Here is a 24,297-nt window from a genome sequence, read left to right on the forward strand (position 1 = left end):
TGTAACAATGTAATGAGCGGTTTGCAATAAGTAGAAAATTACAGGAAGCGTAGTTATGGGACCCTGAACATATTAGCTTTGGCACTCAAATACCCTGGACATTATACATAACAAACACTAGTATGAAATCTGTCACACCTCAGAACTGAGCAGTTTTTATACTACTACTAGAAATTAACCTGCATACATAGTAATAACAGTGCCATTCAAACCATGGGAATAAATATATGATTTTTGTGGGGACAGAACAACATACAAATGGCCAGTAAAGCTCTTGGTGCATCAGAATGCTAAGGGCAGAGAAACCTAGAATTCTGAAGTATCAAACTACTTCCTGTTACAAATGTTTAAATGGAAATGATTTGATGCAGAATCAATTATATGCTGTAACTGTTGGTCTTTTGGTCAAGGCCATCCTTGGCATTTGAGGGGTCCTGGGCAAGATATATTTTGTGAGGCAGCTCAGCAACCCCCCTGTATCCCCACCCTTGTCCCAACATTCAGTGTGTATATGTAAAGAATAATACTATATATAATACCTCCTGATAGGATGAACATTGCACCTTCTCATACCCTCACCCCACCCTCCTGTAAAAGCACAGTGCCTGGGGCAGGTACCCCTCTTTCACAAAGGGCAGCCGTGACTTTGGTCCCCATTGCCATAAAAGCTGGTGTGTGTGTCCCCTGTGTAAACAAGACCTGACCTCCGTGGGGATTTCTCTCCTTCATAAGATAAAATGCTGGCTTCTTGCCATTGTAAACTCTTACAACCCTTTTCATGTATTCTTACATTGCAGGAGAAGGGATAGATGGTTTGGTATAAATATTTTATCACATTCTCATTATCAGATCATGTGAGCAGCATTCTACAAAGAAGATTATTTCTTCTGTTTAGTGAAAGTAGATACTGAATATATATTGCATGACTGTAGACTGGTACAAAAGGTGTTGTCAAGCATGCTACTGTTACAGGAACTATTCCTTTAAAAGTAATGAGTAATTAGTAGGATTTAAAGGGACATTAAACCTACATTTTTTTTACTTTCATGATTCAGATAGAGAATGCAATTTTCCAATTCATCTCTTTATCTAATTTGCTTTATTCTCTTGGCATTCTTTGCTGCTGCAGCAATGCTGTACTGGGCGCTAGCTGAATACACTGGGTGAGCCAATAACATGAGGCATATATGTAAAGCCACCAATCAGCAGCTCCTGAGCATACCCTTTTCAACAAAGAAGACCAAGAGTATAAAACAAATTAGACAATAGGAGTAAATCAGAATGTTTTTTAAAATGACAGGCTCTATCTGAATCATGACAGAAACAAAATTGGTTTCATGTCCCTTTTAACGACTACATAAAACCTTGGGTTATTCCTCTGAAAAGAAAGACTGTGAGTACCCTGTTTGATTCAGACAATGCACTGGAATTAGTTTGTCCCAGACATTATGTTTATTCATCAGACTAACTGATAATGCCTGAATCACACTACAACGTGCGCCTGTATAATTTAATCCTGTGACTTAAAGGGGCACTCAATCAAAATTAAACTTTCATTATTCAGATAGAGCATGCCATTTTAAACAACTTTCCAATTTACTTCTATTAACAAAATGTGCACAGTGTTTTTATATTTAAACTTTTTTAGTCACCAGCTCCTACTGAGCATGTGCAAGAATAAGTGTGTATGCATTTGTGAATGGCTGATGGCTGTCACATGGTACGTGTATGCATTTGTGATTGGCTGATGGCTGTCACATGGTACAGGGGGAGTGGAAAAAGACGTAACCTTTAAAATTGTTAAGACTAAGTGCTATTGCATTGTCTTGTTATCTTGCATTTGTTGATTATGCAAATCTAATGTGTTCACTGGTCCTCCAAAAAAATGGGTGGAGTCACAAGTGCACCATGGATAGACAGGTGTGTCATGAGTGGTGTTGGCTGTTTTTATAAATGTTTTTTTTTTTGTTTCAAGACCTAATATTGCGGATAATTCTGATCAGCTGGATGTCGCAGCTGTAGTAATAGTTTTAACTGTTTGATATCCATCATCTGGGTGGTTATTACACTCAATGCAGTAGAATTGTATAATTAACAAGTGCATAATAAAGACTGATTTAACACCTACTCTGAATTTCAGATAAACAGATTTGTTTCTGACAAATTTATTTTCTCTCTCATTTCCCGGCCCCTGCATCATGTGACAGACATCAGCCAATCACAGACTCGTATACATATACACAGGGAACTTGTGCACATGCTCAGTACGATCTTGTTCCCCAGAAAGTGTGAATATAAAAAGACTGAGCAAAATTTGGTTATGGAAGTAAATTAGAAAGTGACTTAAAACTGCTGCTCTTTCTGAAGAGCTACCACACACATTGAGACAACTGACAGTGTGTACCACATGGTTAGATATGATTTATTTGCTCAGTTTATAAAAATGTACCAGATAAGTCTAGCTGTGATCCAGGCTGACGGGCAGCAGCTTGTACACACCCACTCAAATGGTTTATATGACCCATTGTTAGCCCTTGTACTCAGCACTCACACTAGGAAGAGCTGGGTTTTGGGGAGGGCGTTTATCTTTCAGCTGGAAATAAACCACATGTAATATAAGTGAGTAGGTGGGAAAATAAAACGGCAATAATAAAGGAGCGGTTCTCGTTTTCAGCCTCTCCTCACATTAAAGGGATAGGAAAGTCAAAATTAAACTACTTGCATGATTCAGATAGAGCCGGTCATTTTAAGACACTTTTATATATTCACTTCTATTTTCAAATGTGCTTCATTCTCTTGGTATCCCTTGTGGAAAAAGAATACGCACATATCCTACACTAGTGGGAGCTAGGCTAGCTGCTGATTGGTGCCTGCACACGTTTATCTCTTGTGATTGGCTAACTAAATGGGTTCGGCTAGCTGCCAGTAGTGCAACGCTGTTCCTTCAGCAAAGGATAACATGGGAATGAAGCAAATTTGATAATACAAGTAAACTGGAAAGTTGTTTAACGTTGTATGTTCTATCCAAATCATGTAAGAATTTGTTGGGGGTTCCCTATCCCTTTAACCCTTTGTGCTCCTTTGTTTACTCTACAGACCCTCAGACTCACATTGCCGCTGTGGAGCTCTCAGAGAGATTGGAACTTTTGTTGAATACAGTTTGGTTTTATGCAGGGATCGGAAGGTAAGAACAGTTCTCGCTGCTTCTATGAACAATGAACATATATATATATTTACTTGTGGTGTGACACAGGTTCTACTTGAAGCGACATTAAACTCAAAATGCAATTCCTCAGCCTTTTCGGCTGCAGCTGAAGCCCAGATGGGCTCCTCTTAATAAGACATGTGATTGGGTAGCGTGTGGCTATTGAAAAAACAACTGCAGCAAGCAAGATGTCCGTTTTGTATTAAAAATGTTTAAACTTGGTTGATAGGCTGTTTTATAGCAATACAACAGAGATGTCTTGTGATTACAAGGTGTTCATTGTCCCTTTAATTATGACATCCTTGTTCTTTAAAAGGCAGTTGCCCAAAATGTTGCTTTAAACAAAATGATATTTTAAGATATTTTAGATGAGTGCTACTGCTTTATGATGTTGTTTTAAAGGGATATTAAACCCCAAAAAAATTATTTTGTGATTCAGACAGAGCATAACATTTTAAAAAAAGTTTCAATTTACTTCTATGATCAAATTTGCTTCGCTCCTATGATATTCTGTGTGGAAGAGATACCTAGGTAGCATCTGGTGCACTACATGACAGGAAATTGTGCTGCCGTCTAGTGCTCCTGCATTCTTGCCAAACTGCTGACATATAGTGCTCCAGAAATGGGCCGGCTCCTAAGCTTACGTCCCTGCTTTTCAACCAAAGGTACCAAAAGAATGAAAATAAATTGAGAAGTAAATTAGAAAGCTGTTTAGCATTGTACACTCTATCTGAATCACAAAAGAGAAACATTTTGCCTTTAAAGGGACAGTCTAGGCCAAAATAAACTTTCATGATTCAGATAGAGAAGGTAATTTTAAACAATTTTCCAATTTACTTTTATCACCAATTTTGCTTTGTTCTCTTGGTATTCTTAGTTGAAAGCTTAACCTAGGAGGTTCATATGCTAATTTCTTAGACCTTGAAGCCCACCTCTTTTCAGATTGCATTTTAACAGTTTTTCACCACTAGAGGGTGTTAGTTCACGTATTTCATATAGATAACACTGTGCTCGTGCACGAGAAGTTATCTGGGAGCAGGCACTGATTGGCTAGACTGCAAGTCTGTCAAAAGAACTGAAAAAAGGGGCAGTTTGTAGAGGCTTAGATACAAGATAATCACAGAGGTTAAAAGTATATTATTATAACTGTTGGTTATGCAAAACTGGGGAATGGGTAATAAAGGGATTATCTATCTTTTAAAACAATAAACATTCTGGTGTAGACTGTCCCTTTAATATTGGAATTTAGATGAATTAGTTTCCATCAGACCAGATACCAAGTCCATATGGTGCAGAACGTTAAATACCCACCTTTCCTAGGGATTTTGGACTCACATTGCTGAAAGAAGACAGAGTGGGGGCTTTCCTCTTCTGTGCAGATGCAGGCTGTGAGGGTCAGTGGACCTTGTTCATGAGAACACAGTGTGGAGTCATCCCATACAAGGTCCACAGAACTCAGGAGGGTAGATACTGCTTTGAGGTAAGTGTACTTGACTGGAACACTGTACTAAACCTTTTTTTTCTTCCTGTATTCTATTTAAAATAAACGTAATAAATGTATTATTATGATTTTCCCCCAGTATGGAGGAGGTTTGTCTCTCTCCACCAACTGACTTGTAGAATCTGTCTTTCTCAGCCAGTGAACATGGATACTGCAGTATCAGTTGCACAACAACACAAAGAAAGTTTTAATTGATATTATAGTAAAGTGTATTTACTTAAAGGGACATGAAACCCAGGTTTTTTCTTTTGGGATTCAGATAGAGCATACAATTTTAATCAACTTCCCAGTTTACTTCTATTATTTAATTTGTTTTATTCTCTTGGTATGCTTTGTTGAAGAAACAGCAATGCACATGGGTGAGCCAATAATATAAGGCATATATGTGAAGCCACTAATCAGCAGCTACTGAGCCTATCTAGATATGCTTTTCAATAAAGGATACCAAAAGAACAAAACAATTTTGAAAATAGAAGTAAATGATAAAGTTATTTGAAATTGCATGCTCTATCTGAATCACAAAAGAAAAACAAAATAGGTTTCATGTCCCTTTAAAGGGATATAAAACTCAAACTTTTTCTTTCATGATTCAGATAAGAGCACTGTTTCTCAACTCTGTCCTTAGACCTCCCCAACAGGCCAGGTTTTCAGGATTACCTTGGGTGAGAGCCGGTAAAATTACTATATTTACTACTCAGCTGATTGTTTCACCCGTGCTCTGGTTCAGATAACCTCAAAATCTGGCCTGTTAGGGAGATCTGAGGACAGGTTTGAAAACCAATGAGATAAAACATACAATTTCAAATGACTTTCTAATTTACTATATATTTATTTTAATACTTTTATTATCAAATGTGCTTCATTCTCAGCATACCCACTAAACCTACCGGAACTACAGCTTTGTGACTTACAGACTAAACACTCAGCATACCCACTAAACCTACCGGAACTACAGCTTCCTGACTTAGACTAAACACTCAGCATACCCACTAAACCTACCGGAACTACAGCTTTATGACTTACAGACTAAACACTCAGCATACCCACTAAACCTACCGGAACTACAGCTTCCTGACTTACAGACTAAGCACTCAGCATACACACTAAACCTACCGGAACTACAGCTTCCTGACTTACAGACTAAACACTCAGCATACCCACTAAACCTACCAGAACTACAGCTTCCTGACTTACAGACTAAACACTCAGCATACCCACTAAACCTACCAGAACTACAGCTTCCTGACTTACAGACTAAACACTCAGCATACCCACTAAACCTACCGGAACTACAGCTTCCTGACTTACAGACTAAACACTCAGCATACCCACTAAACCTACCAGAACTACAGCTTCCTGACTTACAGACTAAACACTCAGCATACCCACTAAACCTACCGGAACTACAGCTTCCTGACTTTCCAATTTACTATATATTTATTTTAATACTTTTATTATCAAATGTGCTTCATTCTCAGCATACCCACTAAACCTACCGGAACTACAGCTTCCTGACTTACAGACTAAACACTCAGCATACTCACTAAACCTAACGGAACTACAGCTTCCTGACTTACAGACTAAACACTCAGCATACCCACTAAACCTACCGGAACTACAGCTTCCTGACTTACAGACTAAACACTCAGCATACCCACTAAACCTACCGGAACTACAGCTTTGTGACTTAGACTAAACACTCAGCATACCCACTAAACCTACCGGAACTACAGCTTCCTGACTTACAGACTAAACACTCAGCATACCCACTAAACCTACCGGAACTACAGCTTCCTGACTTACAGACTAAACACTCAGCATACCCACTAAACCTACCGGAACTACAGCTTTGTGACTTACAGACTAAACACTCAGCATACCCACTAAACCTAACGGAACTACAGCTTCCTAACTTACAGACTAAACACTCAGCATACCCACTAAACCTACCGGAACTACAGCTTCCTGACTTACAGACTAAACACTCAGCATACCCACTAAACCTACAGGAACTACAGCTTCCTGACTTACAGACTAAACACTCAGCATACCCACTAAACCTACCGGAACTACAGCTTCCTGACTTACAGACTAAACACTCAGCATACCCACTAAACCTACCAGAACTACAGCTTCCTGACTTACAGACTAAACACTCAGCATACCCACTAAACCTACCAGAACTACAGCTTCCTGACTTACAGACTAAACACTCAGCATACCCACTAAACCTACCGGAACTACAGCTTCCTGACTTACAGACTAAACACTCAGCATACCCACTAAACCTACCAGAACTACAGCTTCCTGACTTACAGACTAAACACTCAGCATACCCACTAAACCTACCGGAACTACAGCTTCCTGACTTTCCAATTTACTATATATTTATTTTAATACTTTTATTATCAAATGTGCTTCATTCTCAGCATACCCACTAAACCTACCGGAACTACAGCTTCCTGACTTACAGACTAAACACTCAGCATACTCACTAAACCTAACGGAACTACAGCTTCCTGACTTACAGACTAAACACTCAGCATACCCACTAAACCTACCGGAACTACAGCTTCCTGACTTACAGACTAAACACTCAGCATACCCACTAAACCTACCGGAACTACAGCTTTGTGACTTAGACTAAACACTCAGCATACCCACTAAACCTAACGGAACTATAGCTTCCTAACTTACAGACTAAACACTCAGCATACCCACTAAACCTACCGGAACTACAGCTTCCTGACTTACAGACTAAACACTCAGCATACCCACTAAACCTACCGGAACTACAGCTTTGTGACTTAGACTAAACACTCAGCATACCCACTAAACCTACCGGAACTACAGCTTCCTGACTTACAGACTAAACACTCAGCATACCCACTAAACCTACCGGAACTACAGCTTCCTGACTTACAGACTAAACACTCAGCATACCCACTAAACCTACCGGAACTACAGCTTTGTGACTTACAGACTAAACACTCAGGATACCCACTAAACCTAACGGAACTACAGCTTCCTAACTTACAGACTAAACACTCAGCATACCCACTAAACCTACCGGAACTACAGCTTCCTGACTTACAGACTAAACACTCAGCATACCCACTAAACCTACCGGAACTACAGCTTCCTAACTTACAGACTAAACACTCAGCATACCCACTAAACCTACCGGAACTACAGCTTCCTGACTTACAGACTAAACACTCAGCATACCCACTAAACCTACCGGAACTACAGCTTCCTGACTTACAGACTAAACACTCAGCATACCCACTAAACCTACCGGAACTACAGCTTCCTAACTTACAGACTAAACACTCAGCATACCCACTAAACCTACCGGAACTACAGCTTCCTGACTTATAGACTAAACACTCAGCATACCCACTAAACCTACCGGAACTATAGCTTCCTAACTTACAGACTAAACACTCAGCATACCCACTAAACCTACCGGAACTACAGCTTCCTGACTTATAGACTAAACGCATATTGCAAGTCTAAAGTAAAAATTAAATTAAAAAATCTATTTTTTTGCACAAAAAAAAAAAGACTTAAAAAATTGATGTAGAGCTTTATATATGAGATGTGATGACCAGTTCTGGCATAATATTTAAAACCACTTCAGTATATTTTAATCAAATTAACCCTGCACATTTATAATGTTCAGAGCAGCAGTATTTGTTTAATTTCCTTGCACTGTATCAGCAGGGGTCTGAATATACCCAATACAGTGGCTAAAACTATTGACAATGTTTATCGGCAACAAATTTTGTACATAAGTAACTTCCCGAAGAGATCTAAAATGTATATGCAGACCTTATTGATGACAGCACATAATAGCAATGCAATAGACAAACCTATGCAAGCCTGTAAGAAAAAAGCCTGTCATTTATGTACAAAATGTGGCCTCGATCACAATCTTTCTGATGTTGACTCACAATGAGGTTGCGGCCGATATTACAAGTATGTTTTAAAAAAAATGTATTGTTTGTATAATTTAAAATGTTCAGGCATTATTTTATTAGAATATAATACAATTATTGTTTTGGTACTTCAAAAAAAAAAAGGTGCTTTATTCTCTTTGTATCCTTTGTTGAAAAGCATATATGGGTAGATTCAGAAGCAGCATTGCACTACTAAGATCTAGCTGCTAATTGGTGACTGCACATATAATCTCTTTCTGATTGACTCGTTTGATGAGTTCAGTTATGTGTAGCCACCAATCAGCAGTTAGCTCCCAGTACTGCTTTGCTGCTTCCAAGCCTACCCAGGTATAATTTAAAACAAAGGATATCAAGAGAACAAATCAAATTGGGTTTTCTGTCCCTTTAACTTGTCATGTTGCTTATCATTATGCATGAAAGAAAATGTATCCATACAATGGTCCTTTTTTAGCTCACAGTCCTTGTCAATGCTTCAAGTACTTTATAGTCTGATAATGAACCTTTCCCAGAGATGTTACTTATTAACATTTAGTGAGATCAATTTGTTTACAGACAGGAGAAAAAAAGAAATTAATATCATGTCATATAGTGGAAAAGTAAAGGATTTAATTCATTAGAGCACTAGCGACCATTAAAAGGGACATATTACTCATATGCTAAATCGCTTGAAACTGATACAGCATAACTGTAAAAAGCTGACAAGAAAATATCACCTGAGGATCTCTATGTAAAAAAAGAAGATATTTTACCTCACAATTTCCACAGCTCACCAGAGTAAGTGCTGTGTAAAAAGTTATACTTCAGTTACTGCCCAGCTGCAGGTAAAAAAAAAAGAAGGAAGAAATGAACAGCAGCCAATCAGCATCAGCAGTGCTGAGGTCATGAACTCTTTTACTGTGATCTCATGAGATTTCATAGTAAACTTCCTTAAACTGAATAGGGAAATAACATGAGTGTGCATAAGGCACGCTCCCTTGCAAGTCCTGGGACAGGCATACTGATTGGCTGATTTAAAGTCCTTTACAATGGGGTGTGAATACTTAGGATATTTTGAGGTAAAATATCTTTCTTTTTTACATAGAGATGTTCAGGTGATATTTTCTAGTCAGCTTTTTACAGCTATGCTGCATCAGTTTTAAGTGCTTCAACATTTGGGTATAATGTCCCTTTAAGTATGTGTGTTTTATAACTCCTGCAGTGGGTTAAACACATAGTTAGAATACAGCTCAGAAGCCACAGAGAACTGCTGGTTCCAAGCAGACACAGCCAGAGAGCTAATGACTGCACAATTGCTGCTCCTAATTGGTTCACCAGCAATTCTTCACGGCTAAGTACTTTTAAGTGATGGTAAATCCAAGCGTATAACAAACACTAGGATTTACCACCACTAAAAATAAACATTAGCTTCAGTCATCATTTACTAAAAAAGATGTGTTAATCTCGCCCTATATGTGCTGAAACTATATCACTAACTCAGCGCCTCCGGCCGCCCACGGCAGAGCGCTCTTCTCCAATGAGGTGACGTTTCCACCTCTAAACCCATAGCCGTGTATGGATACAGAACACAGTCAGTTGGTCTAGAGGTGGAGACGTCGCCTCATTTAAGAAGAGCTCTTTTGCCGTGGGCGGACAGAGGCGCTGAGTTAGTGATATACTTTAGGCACAGATAGGGTGAGATTAGCACATTTTGTTTTTTCAGTAAATGATGACTGAACCTAATGTTTATTTTTAGTGATGGTAAATCCTAGCATTAGTTAAAGTTATGGTAAATCCAAGCTTATAACAATGTGTTTAATAGTCTCTAGCTCTAAAAATGTTTTGCCCTATAATAGCCCTTTAAATATATGGTATTAGATATGATAAATAATGCAGATTTCAAAGTGTGGGTTATCACACAGGAATTAATGTTATTTCATGGTGTAGTTTTACTGATCACATAGTATGATGTGAAGAACAGACCTGAAATACCATATCATGCTGTGTCACTTTGAGATATATATATATATATATATATATATATATACACACACACATGTTCTATGGCGATTTACCACTTGGGTGCAGCTTCTTTTTAGCCTAATAATGCTTTTCACAGAGTAGAACTTTCCTGTAGTATATCAGTCTGATCCTGATGTACGTGTTGCTGTGAACCAAGCGCTAGAGGCTACCAGAAAGTCCCCTAGAAGACTTCAAGAAATACAAAGTAACGATAAGGGAAGGGAGCACTAAATAGCTTAAAAGGCTAAAAATCTAGATATAAAAATCTATTTAATTATACACATATAAAAGTAAAAATACAAAAAATATAAATGTCATAAAAATACAAATGGCACAAAAATACAATTGTGGCTATGTCATAAAAATATTGCATAAAAGAGGTATACCTTTAAAACCTACATGGATCCATGCTAAAGTCAAGTGGATTGGCACAGGTGATGGGTGATTATAAATATACCAACAACTAGATAAGATCAATCCTAATTGTATATAACAAGATAAACAAATGCTGATTGTGTGGAACAAATAGTAAGTATGTGAATTAGCATTGAGTCCAAAATAACATAATAATAAAAAACAATAGCTTACAATCAATCACAAATCAATAGTCTAACAAAACTTATGTAAAAAAGTGAATAAGGAAAATTAATAGATGTCCAAATCCTTATAAATACATCCTTAACAATCCATAGTGGGTACAATGAGTGTCCTAAAAAAGGTGATCCAAAACAGAAGTCCTGTAATCCAAAATAGTGTGATTCAAGAAAAAATGGTGGAGCAAAATCAAAAAATGTAAACAAAAGAAAGAAAGTGACAAAGCACAAAATTTCAATGTCCAACGTGAAAAATTATATGGGTGATGACCAGTGATGGTGCTCTAGGTGGGTGTAAGATTGCAGATTAAAAAACACATAAAAATGATGGTTTTAAAAACATGAAAATGACAATAATTATGGAAAAAATTATGAAAAAAACTCCTGAACCTGAAAATAGAAGAAGAATACAATGGTGCAATAAAGTTTGTACACTTATCTATTATTAAAATATAGCTCACCAGTATGTCAACGCGTTTCGGCCTTATCATAGGCCTTTTTCAAGACTATACTGTATACAGTGCACTGGGAGCTTTTATAGTGATATCCTGACTGTTTTTTTGGCGCCAAACCTTATAGGCTCCGCCCCTTCCTGTTAGAACAGATGTCTGCTGGGAGATTTCCTCTATTCTCTCTAATGGTGCTTATGTTTATACTATATATATATATATACACACACACATTTATATTTTTTGTATTTTTACTTTTATATGTGTATAATTAAATTGATTTTTAGCCTTTTAAGTTATTTAGCGCTTCCTTCCCTTATCGTTACTCAGTCTGATCCTGACTAATGAGATCAGTCCAGCCCCGAAATACCAGACAATTCCTCTCTTAACACGGCAATCTGGACGATCATTTCAGCCTTTATTGCTCCTCGTCAGTGAGGTGCAGCCATATTCCTCTAAGCACACTGAGCAAAGAGTCCACATCTGGTTGCCCCTTTTTCCCTTAGGGGGACATAATACACACAGAGAGAAGCCCATGTGTGTATGTGTGTGTGTATATATGTATATGTATGTGTATATATATACACACACACACATCTATATATCTAATATATACATTATATAGTAACCTGTCTCAGAAAAAACCTGGTCACCAATAGCTTCATCATACTGACGCAGTCACCATGCAACAATGGGTTATTCATAGTGTTATCTGGAGAATAAATCCACATAGTATGTCATGATTACATAGTCAGTCTTAATAGCTGCATGCATTATTTTTTTAATATATAGTAATATATTCATTGTATTGTTTATGTTCTCCCTCAGCACCTTCCAGAAGAATTTGCCAGCTTGGCTTCCTTGGTGGAGCACCACACTAATGCCGAAAGTTGCCCGTTTTACCAATTGGCTCATGGTCGCGTTAATCCTTGCTACGAGGAGCTGGAACCCAGCACCAACAGTAAAAGTGAACCAGCCTTCTGTCCAGGCCAACACGAAAGCAATGTGAACTTGGGAGAAGCATTCCATGTAGAAGAGTATGTCGCAGACTAAGTAACTCAAGCAAAATGCTGGAACAACATTAAAAGACTTTCATGCAGGATGTCACTCACAGATGTCAGCGATATGGGACATTTGCATAAATGTTTTGTAGATGATCCATGTATATATACCATCTGGGAGTGTTTTTGTAAAAATGTATAGTTTTGCTTATATTTAAATAACATTGTGCTGATTAGAAGACTCCTAACCAAGCCCCAAAGTTTTAGATGTATACAGACTCCTGGTTGTGTAATGGGTCTTTTCATATGCAGGGGAAGGGGGGGGGGGGTCTACTCTTCCTGCTTTCTCAGCCCTTTCAGTGGGTGTCCCAACCTAGCCTCATCAACAGTGCTTAAACTTGGAGCCGTTAACTAAGTTTTACAAATGTTTTATACTGGATTTTTATATCAGTATCTGTACATCTTCTTCTTTGTAGTAGAGTCTATTACATGCAGTTATATTAAAATTGGTGTATACTGTCCCTTTAAGCTAATGCAGCAATGTTTTAACGTTTGTTGATTTGAGAAGATGAGGTGAAAGACAGAGGGAAATTCAGAGTCCTGTAGTGTGAGCTGTATCCTTATTCTCTTTTATTATTTGTTCAGCAATTAATTACTGGACCCCTAAATTATATAAGCTTAAAAACTGTAACCTCTTGTGTATTCTGATGACTGAACAACAGTTAGCTATGTAGCAGATTATTGGCTTGATTTGTTTTCTGTACAAAATAGTGAATTTGTAAGGCAGTTGTTTTTTTTTTTTAGTAAAAGAATCATTGCGGGCATAAGTAGAAAAAGTAGATTTATTCAGCATGTGAATATTAATTTAAAAAAGTAAAGTTTTGACAATGCCCTCTCTTAGCCTGAGTGTATAAATAATTCAACAAACTTTTATGGAGCCCAGTATTGCAGGTCAAAGGTTTTGCACCACCCAAGGCATGAACTCTACACTTTGCCATAAATTATTCCCAACTCCATCATGCTTCAACACAAATAAAACCCACAATCCCACTGTTTTGCAAACCTTTACTCACCAACACACTCTGCATTCTATACAAGATGAGCGAACTCCAGAGATATTTTGATTACCAATGTATATTTATGTGCAAATTATTTATACTTTTTTATGAATATTTAGTTCAGAAAAAGGTTACTGTTTGTCTTATTTATTGTAACATAATAAATACTTATTTGATATATTACAATCTGTGTTCTATGTGCTTGGATTTATAAACCATAACGTACATAGTGCCGACTAAAACATATTTATATATTGCATTTATTCTATTGAGTGTTAAAAACTTCAAAGTAAATCGGAGATAAAAATATAATATGCACAATGGGAATACTAGAATATCTGTGTTGGTTTCTTACATGTTAAGAATCATACGCCTAGATTTAGAGTTTGGCGTTAGCCGTCAAAAGCAGCGTTAAGGGGTCCTAACGCTGCTTTTTACCGCCCGCTGGTATTTAGAGTCAGGCAGGAAAGGGTCTACCGCTCACTTTCTTTCCGCGACTCGAGGCTACCGCAGATCCCCTTACGTCAATTGCGTATCCTATCTTTTTAATGGGATTTGCCTAACGCTGGTATTACGAGTCTTGGAAGAAGTGAGCGGTAGAGCAGCCATTCAGACAACTCTAAATTCCAGCGTTGTCTTAAGGGTGCGCTGGGAAAAAAAGCAGCGTTAGCATCGCGGGTCTTTACCGACAAAACTCTAAATCTAGGCGATAGTCTTTTGAGATTATTGGAATTATTTGATGGTGACTTTAAAACATAATTTATGCTTACCTGATAAATTTATTTCTCTTGTAGTGTAGTCAGTCCACGGGTCATCCATTACTTATGAAATATATCTCTTCCTAACAGGAAGCTGCAAGAGGATCACCCAAGCAGAGCTGCTATATAGCTCCTCCCCTCACATGTCATATTCAGTCATTCGACCAAAACCAGACGAGAAAGGAGAAACCATAGGGTGCAGTGGTGACTGGAGTTTAATTAAAATTTAGATCTGCCGTAAAAACAGGGCAGGCCGTGGACTGACTACACTACAAGAGAAATAAATTTATCAGGTAAGCATAAATTATGTTTTCTCTTGTTAAGTGTAGTCAGTCCACGGGTCATCCATTACTTATGGAATACCAATACCAAAGCTAAAGTACACGGATGAAGGGAGGGACAAGGCAGGAACATTAAACAGAAGGAACCACTGCCTGAAGTACCTTTCTCCCAAAAACAGCCTCCGAAGAAGCAAAAGTGTCAAATTTGTAAAATTTTGAAAAAGTGTGAAGTGAAGACCAAGTTGCAGCCTTGCAAATCTGTTCAACAGAGGCCTCATTTTTAAAGGCCCAGGTGGAAGCCACAGCTCTAGTAGAATGAGCTGTAATCCTTTCAGGAGGCTGCTGTCCAGCAGTCTCATAGGCTAAACGTATTATGCTACGAAGCCAAAAAGAGAGAGAGGTAGCCGAAGCCTTTTGAACTCTTCTCTGTCCAGAGTAAACGACAAACAGGGAAGAAGTTTGACGAAAATCTTTAGTTGCCTGCAAATAGAACTTCAGGGCATGGACTACGTCCAGATTATGCAAAAGTCGTTCCTTCTTTGAAGAAGGGTTAGGACACAGTGATGGAACAACAATCTCTTGATTGATATTCCTGTTAGTAACTACCTTAGGTAAGAACCCAGGTTTAGTACGCAGAACTACCTTGTCTGAATGAAAAATCAGATAAGGAGAATCACAATGTAAGGCAGATAACTCAGAGACTCTTCGAGCCGAGGAAATAGCCATCAAAAACAGAACCTTCCAGGATAACAGCTTGATATCAATGGAATGAAGGGGTTCAAATGGAACGCCTTGAAGAACGTTAAGAACTAAGTTTAAGCTCCACGGCGGAGCAACGGTCTTAAACACAGGTTTAATCCTAGCTAAAGCCTGACAAAAAGCCTGAACGTCTGGAACTTCAGCCAGACGTTTGTGTAGAAGAATAGAAAGAGCAGAAATCTGTCCCTTTAACGAACTAGCAGATAAGCCCTTTTCTAAACCGTCTTGTAGAAAGGACAATATCCTAGGAATCCTAACCTTACTCCATGAGTAACTCTTGGATTCGCACCAATATAAATATTTACGCCATATCTTATGGTAAATTTTTCTGGTAACAGGCTTCCTAGCCTGTATTAAGGTATCAATAACCGACTCCGAGAAGCCACGCTTTGATAAAATCAAGCGTTCAATCTCCATGCAGTCAGCCTCAGAGAAATTAGATTTGGATGGTTGAAAGGACCCTGAATTAGAAGGTCCTGTCTCAGAGGCAGAGACCACGGTGGACAGGACGACATGTCCACTAGGTCTGCATACCAGGTCCTGCGTGGCCACGCAGGCGCTATCAGAATCACCGAAGCTCTCTCCTGTTTGATCTTGGCAATCAAACGAGGAAGCATCGGAAATGGTGGAAACACATAAGCCATGTTGAAGACCCAAGGGGCTGTCAGAGCATCTATCAGCACCGCTCCCGGGTCCCTGGACCTGGATCCGTAACAAGGAAGCTTGGCGTTCTGGCGAGACGCCATGAGATCCAGATCTGGTTTGCCCCAACGATGAATCAGTTGAGCAAAGACCTCCGGATGAAGTTCCCACTCCCCCGGATGAAAAGTCTGGCGACTTAGAAAATCCGCCTCCCAGTTCTCCACGCCTGGGATGTAAATCGCTGACAGGTGGCAAGAGTGAGACTCTGCCCAGCGAATTATCTTTGAGACTTCCAACATCGCTAGGGAACTTCTGGTTCCCCCTTGATGGTTGATGTAAGCCACAGTCGTGATGTTGTCCGACTGAAATCTGATGAACCTCAGAGTTGCTAACTGAGGCCAAGCTAGGAGAGCATTGAATATTGCTCTTAATTCCAGAATATTTATTGGGAGGAGTTTCTCCTCCTGAGTCCATAGTCCCTGAGCCTTCAGGGAGTTCCAGACAGCGCCCCAGCCTAGAAGGCTGGCGTCTGTTGTTACAATCGTCCAATCTGACCTGCGAAAGGTCATCCCCTTGGACAGATGTGGCCGAGAAAGCCACCATAGAAGAGAATCTCTGGTCTCTTGATCCAGATTTAGTAGGGGGGACAAATCTGAGTAATCCCCGTTCCACTGACTTAGCATGCACAATTGCAGCGGTCTGAGATGCAGGCGCGCAAATGGTACTATGTCCATTGCCGCTACCATTAAGCCGATTACTTCCATGCACTGAGCTACTGACGGGTGTGAAATGGAATGAAGGACACGGCAAGCATTTAGAAGCTTTGATAACCTGGCCTCTGTCAGGTAAATTTTCATCTCTACAGAATCTATAAGAGTCCCTAGAAAGGGAACCCTTGTAAGTGGTAATAGAGAACTCTTTTCCACGTTCACCTTCCACCCATGCGACCTCAGAAATGCCAGAACTATCTCTGTATGAGACTTGGCAGTTTGAAAACTTGACGCTTGTATCAGAATGTCGTCTAGGTACGGAGTCACTGCTATGCCTCGCGGTCTTAGTACCGCCAGAAGTGAGCCCAGGGAAGAGCTACAAACTGGTAATGCCTGTCTAGGAAAGCAAATCTTAGGTACCGATAATGATCCTTGTGAATCGGTATGTGAAGGTAGGCATCCTTTAAGTCCACTGTGGTCATGTATTGACCCTCTTGGATCATGGGAAGGATGGTACGAATAGTTTCCATTTTGAATGATGGAACTCTTAGGAATTTGTTTAGGATTTTTAAGTCCAAGATTGGTCTGAAGGTTCCCTCTTTCTTGGGAACCACAAATAGATTTGAATAGAATCCTTGCCCGTGTTCCGTCCGCGGAACTGGGTGGATCACCCCCATTAGTAAGAGGTCTTGTACACAGCGTAGAAACGCCTCTTTCTTTATTTGGTTTGCTGATAACCTTGAAAGATGAAATCTCCCTCGTGGAGGAGAAGTTTTGAAGTCCAGTAGATATCCCTGAGATATTATCTCCAACGCCCAGGGATCCTGGACATCTCTTGCCCAAGCCTGGGCGAAGAGAGAAAGTCTGCCCCCCACTAGATCCGTTTCCGGATAGGGGGCCCGCTCTTAATGCTGTCTTAGGGGCAGCAGCAGGTTTCTTGGCCTGCTTGCCCTTGTTCCAGGACTGGTTAACTTTCCAGCCCTGCCTGTAACGAGCAACAGCTCCTTCCTGTTTTGGAGCGGAGGAAGTTGATGCTGCTCCTGCCTTGAAGTTACGAAAGGCACGAAAATTAGACTGTTTGGCCTTTGATTTGGCCCTGTCCTGAGGTAGAGCATGGCCCTTACCTCCCGTAATGTGAGCTATAATTTCTTTCAAGCCGGGCCCGAATAAGGTCTGCCCTTTGAAAGGAATATTAAGCAATTTTGATTTAGAAGTCACGTCAGCTGACCAGGATTTAAGCCATAGCGCTCTGCGCGCTTGGATGGCGAATCCGGAGTTCTTAGCCGTAAGTTTGGTTAAATGTACAACGGCATCAGAAACAAATGCGTTATCTAGCTTAAGTGCTTTAAGCTTGTTCATAATTTCATCCAATGGAGCAGTGCGAATGGCCTCTTCCAGAGACTCAAACCAGAATGCCGCCGCAGCAGTGACAGGCGCAATGCATGCAAGGGGCTGTAAGATAAAACCTTGTTGAACAAACATCTTCTTAAGGTAACCCTCTAATTTCTTATCCATTAGATCTGAAAAAGCACAACTATCCTCCACCGGGATAGTGGTACGCTTAGCTAAAGTAGAAACTGCTCCCTTCACCTTAGAAACCGTCTGCCATAAGTCTCGTGTGGTGGCGTCTATAGGAAACATTTTCCTAAATATGGGAGGAGGGGAAAAAGGCACACCAGGTCTATCCCACTCCTTGCTAATAATCTCTGTAAGCCTTTTAGGTATAGGAAACACGTCAGTACACACTGGTACCGCATAGTATCTATCCAACCTACATAATTTTTCTGGAATTGCAACTGTGTTACAATCATTCAGAGCCGCTAATACCTCCCCTAGCAATATACGGAGGTTCTCAAGCTTAAATTTAAAATTAGAAATCTCTGAATCCAGTCTCCCTGGATCAGATCCGTCACCCACAGAATGAAGCTCTCCGTCTTCATGTTCTGCAAACTGTGACGCAGTATCTGACATGGCTCTCACCTCATCCGCGCGCTCTGTCCTTAACCCAGAGCTATCGCGCTTGCCTCTTAATTCTGGCAATTTAGATAATACTTCTGTCATAACAGTAGCCATGTCTTGCAAAGTGATTTGTAAGGGCCTCCCTGATGTACTTGGCGCCACGAAATCACGCACCTCCTGAGCGGGAGGCGAAGGTACTGACACGTGAGGAGAGTTAGTCTGCATAACTTCCTCCTCGTTGTCTGGTGATAATTTCTTTGCATGTAAAGATTGACTTTTATTTAAAGTAACATCAATGCAATTAGTACACAAATTTCTATTGGGCTCCACATTGGCCTTTAAACATAGTGAACAAAGAGATTCATCTGAGTCAGACATGTTTAAACAGACTAGCAAGCTTGGAAATACTTTTCTAAATAAATTTACAAGCAATATAAAAAACGCTACTGTGCCTTTAAGAAGCACAAAAAGCTGTCACAGTTGAAATAACAATGAACCAAAATAGTTATAGCAACCAATTTTTCACAGTAAATGTATTAAGTTAGCAAAGGATTGCACCCACCAGCAAATGGATGATTAACCCCTTAATACCCAAAAACGGATAACAATTTAATAATTAACGTTTTTCTCACAGTCAAAACACACTGTCACAGGTCTGCTGTGACTGATTACCTCCCTCAAAATGAATTTTGAAGACCCCTGAGCTCTCTAGAGACGATCTGGATCATGGAGGATGAAGTAGACAGATTGTGACTGAATTTTTACTGCGCAAAAAAAGCGCTAAAATAGGCCCCTCCCACTCATATTACAACAGTGGGGAAGCTCAGATAACTGTTTCTATGCAGAAAACAAAGATGGCCATGTGGTAAAAATCATGCCCCAATAAGTTTTATCACCAAGTACCTCACAAAAAACGATTAACATGCCAGTAAACGTTTTAAACATACATTTGAAAAGTTATGAAGTGTTATTAATAAGCCTGCTACCAGTCGCTTTTACTGCAGTTAAGGCTCATACATTATTTCAGTATTAACAGTATTTTCAGAGTCAATTCCATTCCTTAGAAAAATACATTCAGTGTACACACACTCATCAGCCTAATACCAGTCGCTATCACTGCATTTAAGGCTGAACTTACGTTACATTGGTATCAGCAGTATTTTCTCAGTCAATTCCATTCCTCAGAAAAATAATTTACTGCACATACCTCGTTTGCAGGGGGGCCCTGCATGCTATTCCCCTTTTCTGAAGTTACCTCACTCCTCAGATGAGAACAGCCAGTGGATCTTAGTTACGTCTGCTAAGATCATAGAAAACGCAGGCAGATTCTTCTTCTAATGCTGCCTGAGAACAAACAGCACACTCCGGTGCCATTTAAAATAACAAACTTTTGATTGAAGAAATAAACTAAGTTAAAAAACACCACAGACCTCTCACAGCGACCTATCTTTAGTTAGGCTGCAAGAGAATGACTGAATATGACATGTGAGGGGAGGAGCTATATAGCAGCTCTGCTTGGGTGATCCTCTTTCAGCTTCCTGTTAGGAAGAGATATATTCCATAAGTAATGGATGACCCGTGGACTGACTACACTTAACAAGAGAAAAAGAGCGTAAATAATTGTATGTGTGTGTCTGGTGGTTAGATATGGGCATTTGTTCTTGGACGAATGTGTTTAAAAAAAAAAAAAAAAGAATTGTTTCCATATTTGTTACATTCTTCTGACAACAATAAACAAATGTCTCTTTCTTTAACATAAAACTAGCAAACCAAATGCACACGAGAAAATTTTTGTTTTCTTGGTATTCTTTGTTGAAAAGCAGGCAAGTATGCTCAGGAGCTTTAGTACTATTTGGCAGCAGTTTTACAAGAATGTTTTACACTTGCAAGGACACTAGATGGCAGCACTTTTTCCTGTGATGTGGTGCTTGAGACGTGCATGCTGCCTAGTTAGGTATCTCTTCTACAAAGAAGTAATATTAACAACTAAACTTTTGATTGGGCAGGAGATCTTCCGGTGGGCGGGATGTCTGCAAGGTAGGAGCAATAGCAGACAGAGGGGGAGAACTATCGAGTGCCTAATCCTCCTAGGCGCCCAAGGATCTGTGGATGCCGGAGGCACTGACGAAGGTTGGTGAAACGGGTCGAGGGGCCTTTTTCGAAGTCGCTCCCACCCCGGAAATCCCAGGCTGCATCAAAGTACACCAGTGCGCAACGGCTTGGTGAGGAAGGCACCTGTGCATAGGAAGCACGTGCAGGGCACACGGCCATACAGAAACAAGAGGAGTAACATGATCCATATATAGAGGAAGAGCCTCCATGTTATATAAGCTTGTGTCCCAGCTGGCGTGTAAGTCTAAGGGCTAGATTTATTAAAGCCCTACGGCTGCAAGTTCTCACAAGAACTTGCTCGCCGTCATTTATCAAGCAGCGGTCACCAGACCGCCGCTTCCCTAACCTCTTCGCCACCTCTAATGTGGCGAAATTAAGTCTCCTCGGTCTAGTCAGACCGAGGAGATTGACAGCTCCCGCCCGCACGTGATTGGCTGTGCGCGGGCAGGGGACGGCATTGCACGCAAGCGCAAAATTGCGCTCGTGTGCAATGGCGAATACCTGCGGGTAATTTCGCCCCGCCACAGGCCCTAAGGGGTGCTGTTCGGTGACCGTAGCTCAATGTCCTGTGGTATGGGATGAAGAAATGTGAGTACAATAATATTTATCTGCAAGGGTTAGGTCTTAAATAACCAAAAAGGGGCCGAAAACGCATACAACAAATAATCTTAGTGAAGAAGCCAGTTGGGGCTGACAATATTAAAAGGGAGGAAAAGTTTGAATAAGAAATTCTCCTACTACTAGGATCTGTGTTTTGTTTTTTAACCTAATCGTCTTTAGAGACGTTATGTGCTGGGAACATTCAGGATTAAAAAGAACTGTCTCAATAAGTATATAGAGGAAGGTCAGGCACAAAAAAGTTATACATACATAAGAGGAAAGGAGAAAAAAATATCTTTCAAAAACTGCTCTTTTGAAAAAGAGGAGGAAATGGAAGATACTAAAAGGGAGGAAAACCAACAATAAGAATAACAAAAAATTCTCCTTTTACCAGGAACTGTGTTTTGTATTAAATCTTATTGCTTTTAGCATCACTGCTTGTTGGGAATATACAGGAACTCGGTGTTAACAAGTGCAAGTAGATAAAGATTTTCAAGTGTGAACATATAATATATATATATGTAATAATTACCATTGAATAAGTAACCTACAATATATCAGGTGGTGTAATTTAGACAATTAAGGGCTGCTTGTGTTGGTAAAAAAAAAGAAGAAGAATAGCCTTATGTAATTAAGGATAACAGATGCAGAAAATAAATATACATCCTCTGAGTGGTATATTTATGAATGTGGTATAACATACAATGTGGTATAATTCTGACAGTTAGAAGAGGAACTCACATTAATTAAGGTATTTAACTAACCATAAAGGTTAAGGCTAGATAACAAAAAAAGAGAGGTTCTAGCCTTTATGGTGGAACTTATTAAAAAAACATAATTTATGTAAGAACTTACCTGATAAATTAATTTCTTTCATATTGGCAAGAGTCCATGAGCTAGTGACATATGGGATATACAATCCTACCAGGAGGGGCAAAGTTTCCCAAACCTCAAAATGCCTATAAATACACCCCTCACCACACCCACAATTCAGTTTAACAAATAGCCAAGAAGTGGGGTGATAAAGAAAGGAGTAAAAAGCATCAACAAAAGAATTTGGAAATAATTGTGCTTTATACAAAAAATCATAACCACCATAAAAAAGGGTGGGCCTCATGGACTCTTGCCAATATGAAAGAAATTAATTTATCAGGTAAGTTCTTACAGAAATTATGTTTTCTTTCATGTAATTGGCAAGAGTCCATGAACTAGTGACGTATGGGATAGCAATACCCAAGATATGGAACTCCACGCAAAGTCACTAGAGAGGGAGGGATAAAATAAAAACAGCCATTTTCCGCTGAAAAATAAATTCACAACCCAAAATATGAGTTTTAATCTCATAAATGAAAGGAAAAAACGTAAATCAAAAGCATAAGAATCAAACTGAAACAGCTGCCTAAAGAACTTTTCTACCAAAAGCTGCTTCAGAAGAAGCAAATACATCAAAATGGTAGAATTTAGTAAATGTATGCAAAGAGGACCAGGTCGCCGCTTTGCAAATCTGATCAACTGAAGCTTCATTCTTAAAAGCCCACGAAGTGGAAACTGATCTAGTAGAATGAGCTGTAATTCTCTGAGGCGGGGCTTGACCCGACTCCAAATAAGCTTGATTAATCAAAAGCTTTAACCACGAAGCCAAGGAAACGGCAGAAGCCTTCTGACCTTTCCTGGAACCAGAAAAGATAACAAATAGACTAGAAGTCTTCTTGAAATCTTTAGTAGCTTCAATATAATATTTCAGAGCTCTCACCACATCCAAAGAATGTAAGGATTTTTCCAAAGAATTCTTAGGATTAGGACATAAAGAAGGGACAACAATTTCTCTACTGTTGTTAAAATTCACAACCTTAGGTAAGAATTTAAATGAAGTCCGCAAAACTGCTTTATCCTGATGAAAAATCAGAAAAGGAGATTCACAAGAAAGAGCAGATAGCTCAGACACTCTTCTAGCAGAAGAGATGGCCAAAAGAAACAAAACTTTCCAAGAAAGTATTTTAATGTCCAAAGAATGCATAGGTTCAAATGGAGGAGCCTGTAAAGTCCTCAAAACCAAATAAAGACTCCAAGGAGGAGAGATTGATTTAATGACAGGCTTGATACGAACCAAAGCCTGCACAAAACAATGAATATCAGGAAGTTTAGCAATCTTTCTGTGAAATAAGACAGAAAGAGCAGAGATTTGTCCTTTCAAGGAACTTTCAGACAAACCTTTATCCAAACCATCCTGAAGAAACTGTAAAATTCTAGGAATTCTAAAAGAATGCCAGGAGAATTTATGAGTGGAACACCATGAAATGTAAGTCTTCCAAACTCGATAATAAATCTTTCTAGAAACAGATTTCCGAGCCTGCAACATAGTATTAATCACGGAGTCAGAAAAACCTCTATGACTAAGCACTTGTCAGGGTTTTTTCCATGTTGTATTTGCCATGTGCTGCTGGCAGCCATTTTGCTCACCTCTCTTCCTGACTATGGTGCATTGTGGGGGATTCTGCTCATTTCCTGTACTTTCTTTTATAGCCAGACTGGTGTGCATCATCCATATGAGACAGGATGCAGTCTCAGAATTGTGATGTCATCACTTATTATTTAAAGGGCCTGTGTTCAGTATGCTTTGCCTTTGCGTTGTCTCAGATCTGTTTGTGAGAGTTCCTGTGTATTACCTGGCTGCCTGACGTCCTTCCTGGTTCCTGATCCCTGGCTTGT

The 24,297-nt window shown here is 39.5% G+C and overlaps 1 protein-coding gene across 2 annotated transcripts in view; it reads left to right on the forward strand.

Annotated features, from left to right (window-relative positions):
- The window catches only part of SH2D5 (SH2 domain containing 5), a 61,068-nt gene extending 47,115 nt beyond the window's left edge, over positions 1-13,953 (forward strand). For both annotated transcript variants that reach the window (XM_053690239.1, XM_053690240.1), the window contains 3 exons: positions 3,097-3,184; positions 4,526-4,685; positions 12,537-13,953. In XM_053690239.1, coding sequence (XP_053546214.1) covers positions 3,097-3,184; positions 4,526-4,685; positions 12,537-12,761 — 473 coding nt within the window. In that variant the 3' untranslated portion in view covers positions 12,762-13,953. The remainder of the gene's footprint in view (positions 1-3,096; positions 3,185-4,525; positions 4,686-12,536) is intronic.
- The last annotated feature ends 10,344 nt before the right edge of the window (positions 13,954-24,297 follow it).

Source organism: Bombina bombina, chromosome 8 (genome assembly GCF_027579735.1).
Source record: "Bombina bombina isolate aBomBom1 chromosome 8, aBomBom1.pri, whole genome shotgun sequence".
NCBI classification, from domain to species: Eukaryota; Metazoa; Chordata; class Amphibia; order Anura; family Bombinatoridae; genus Bombina; species Bombina bombina.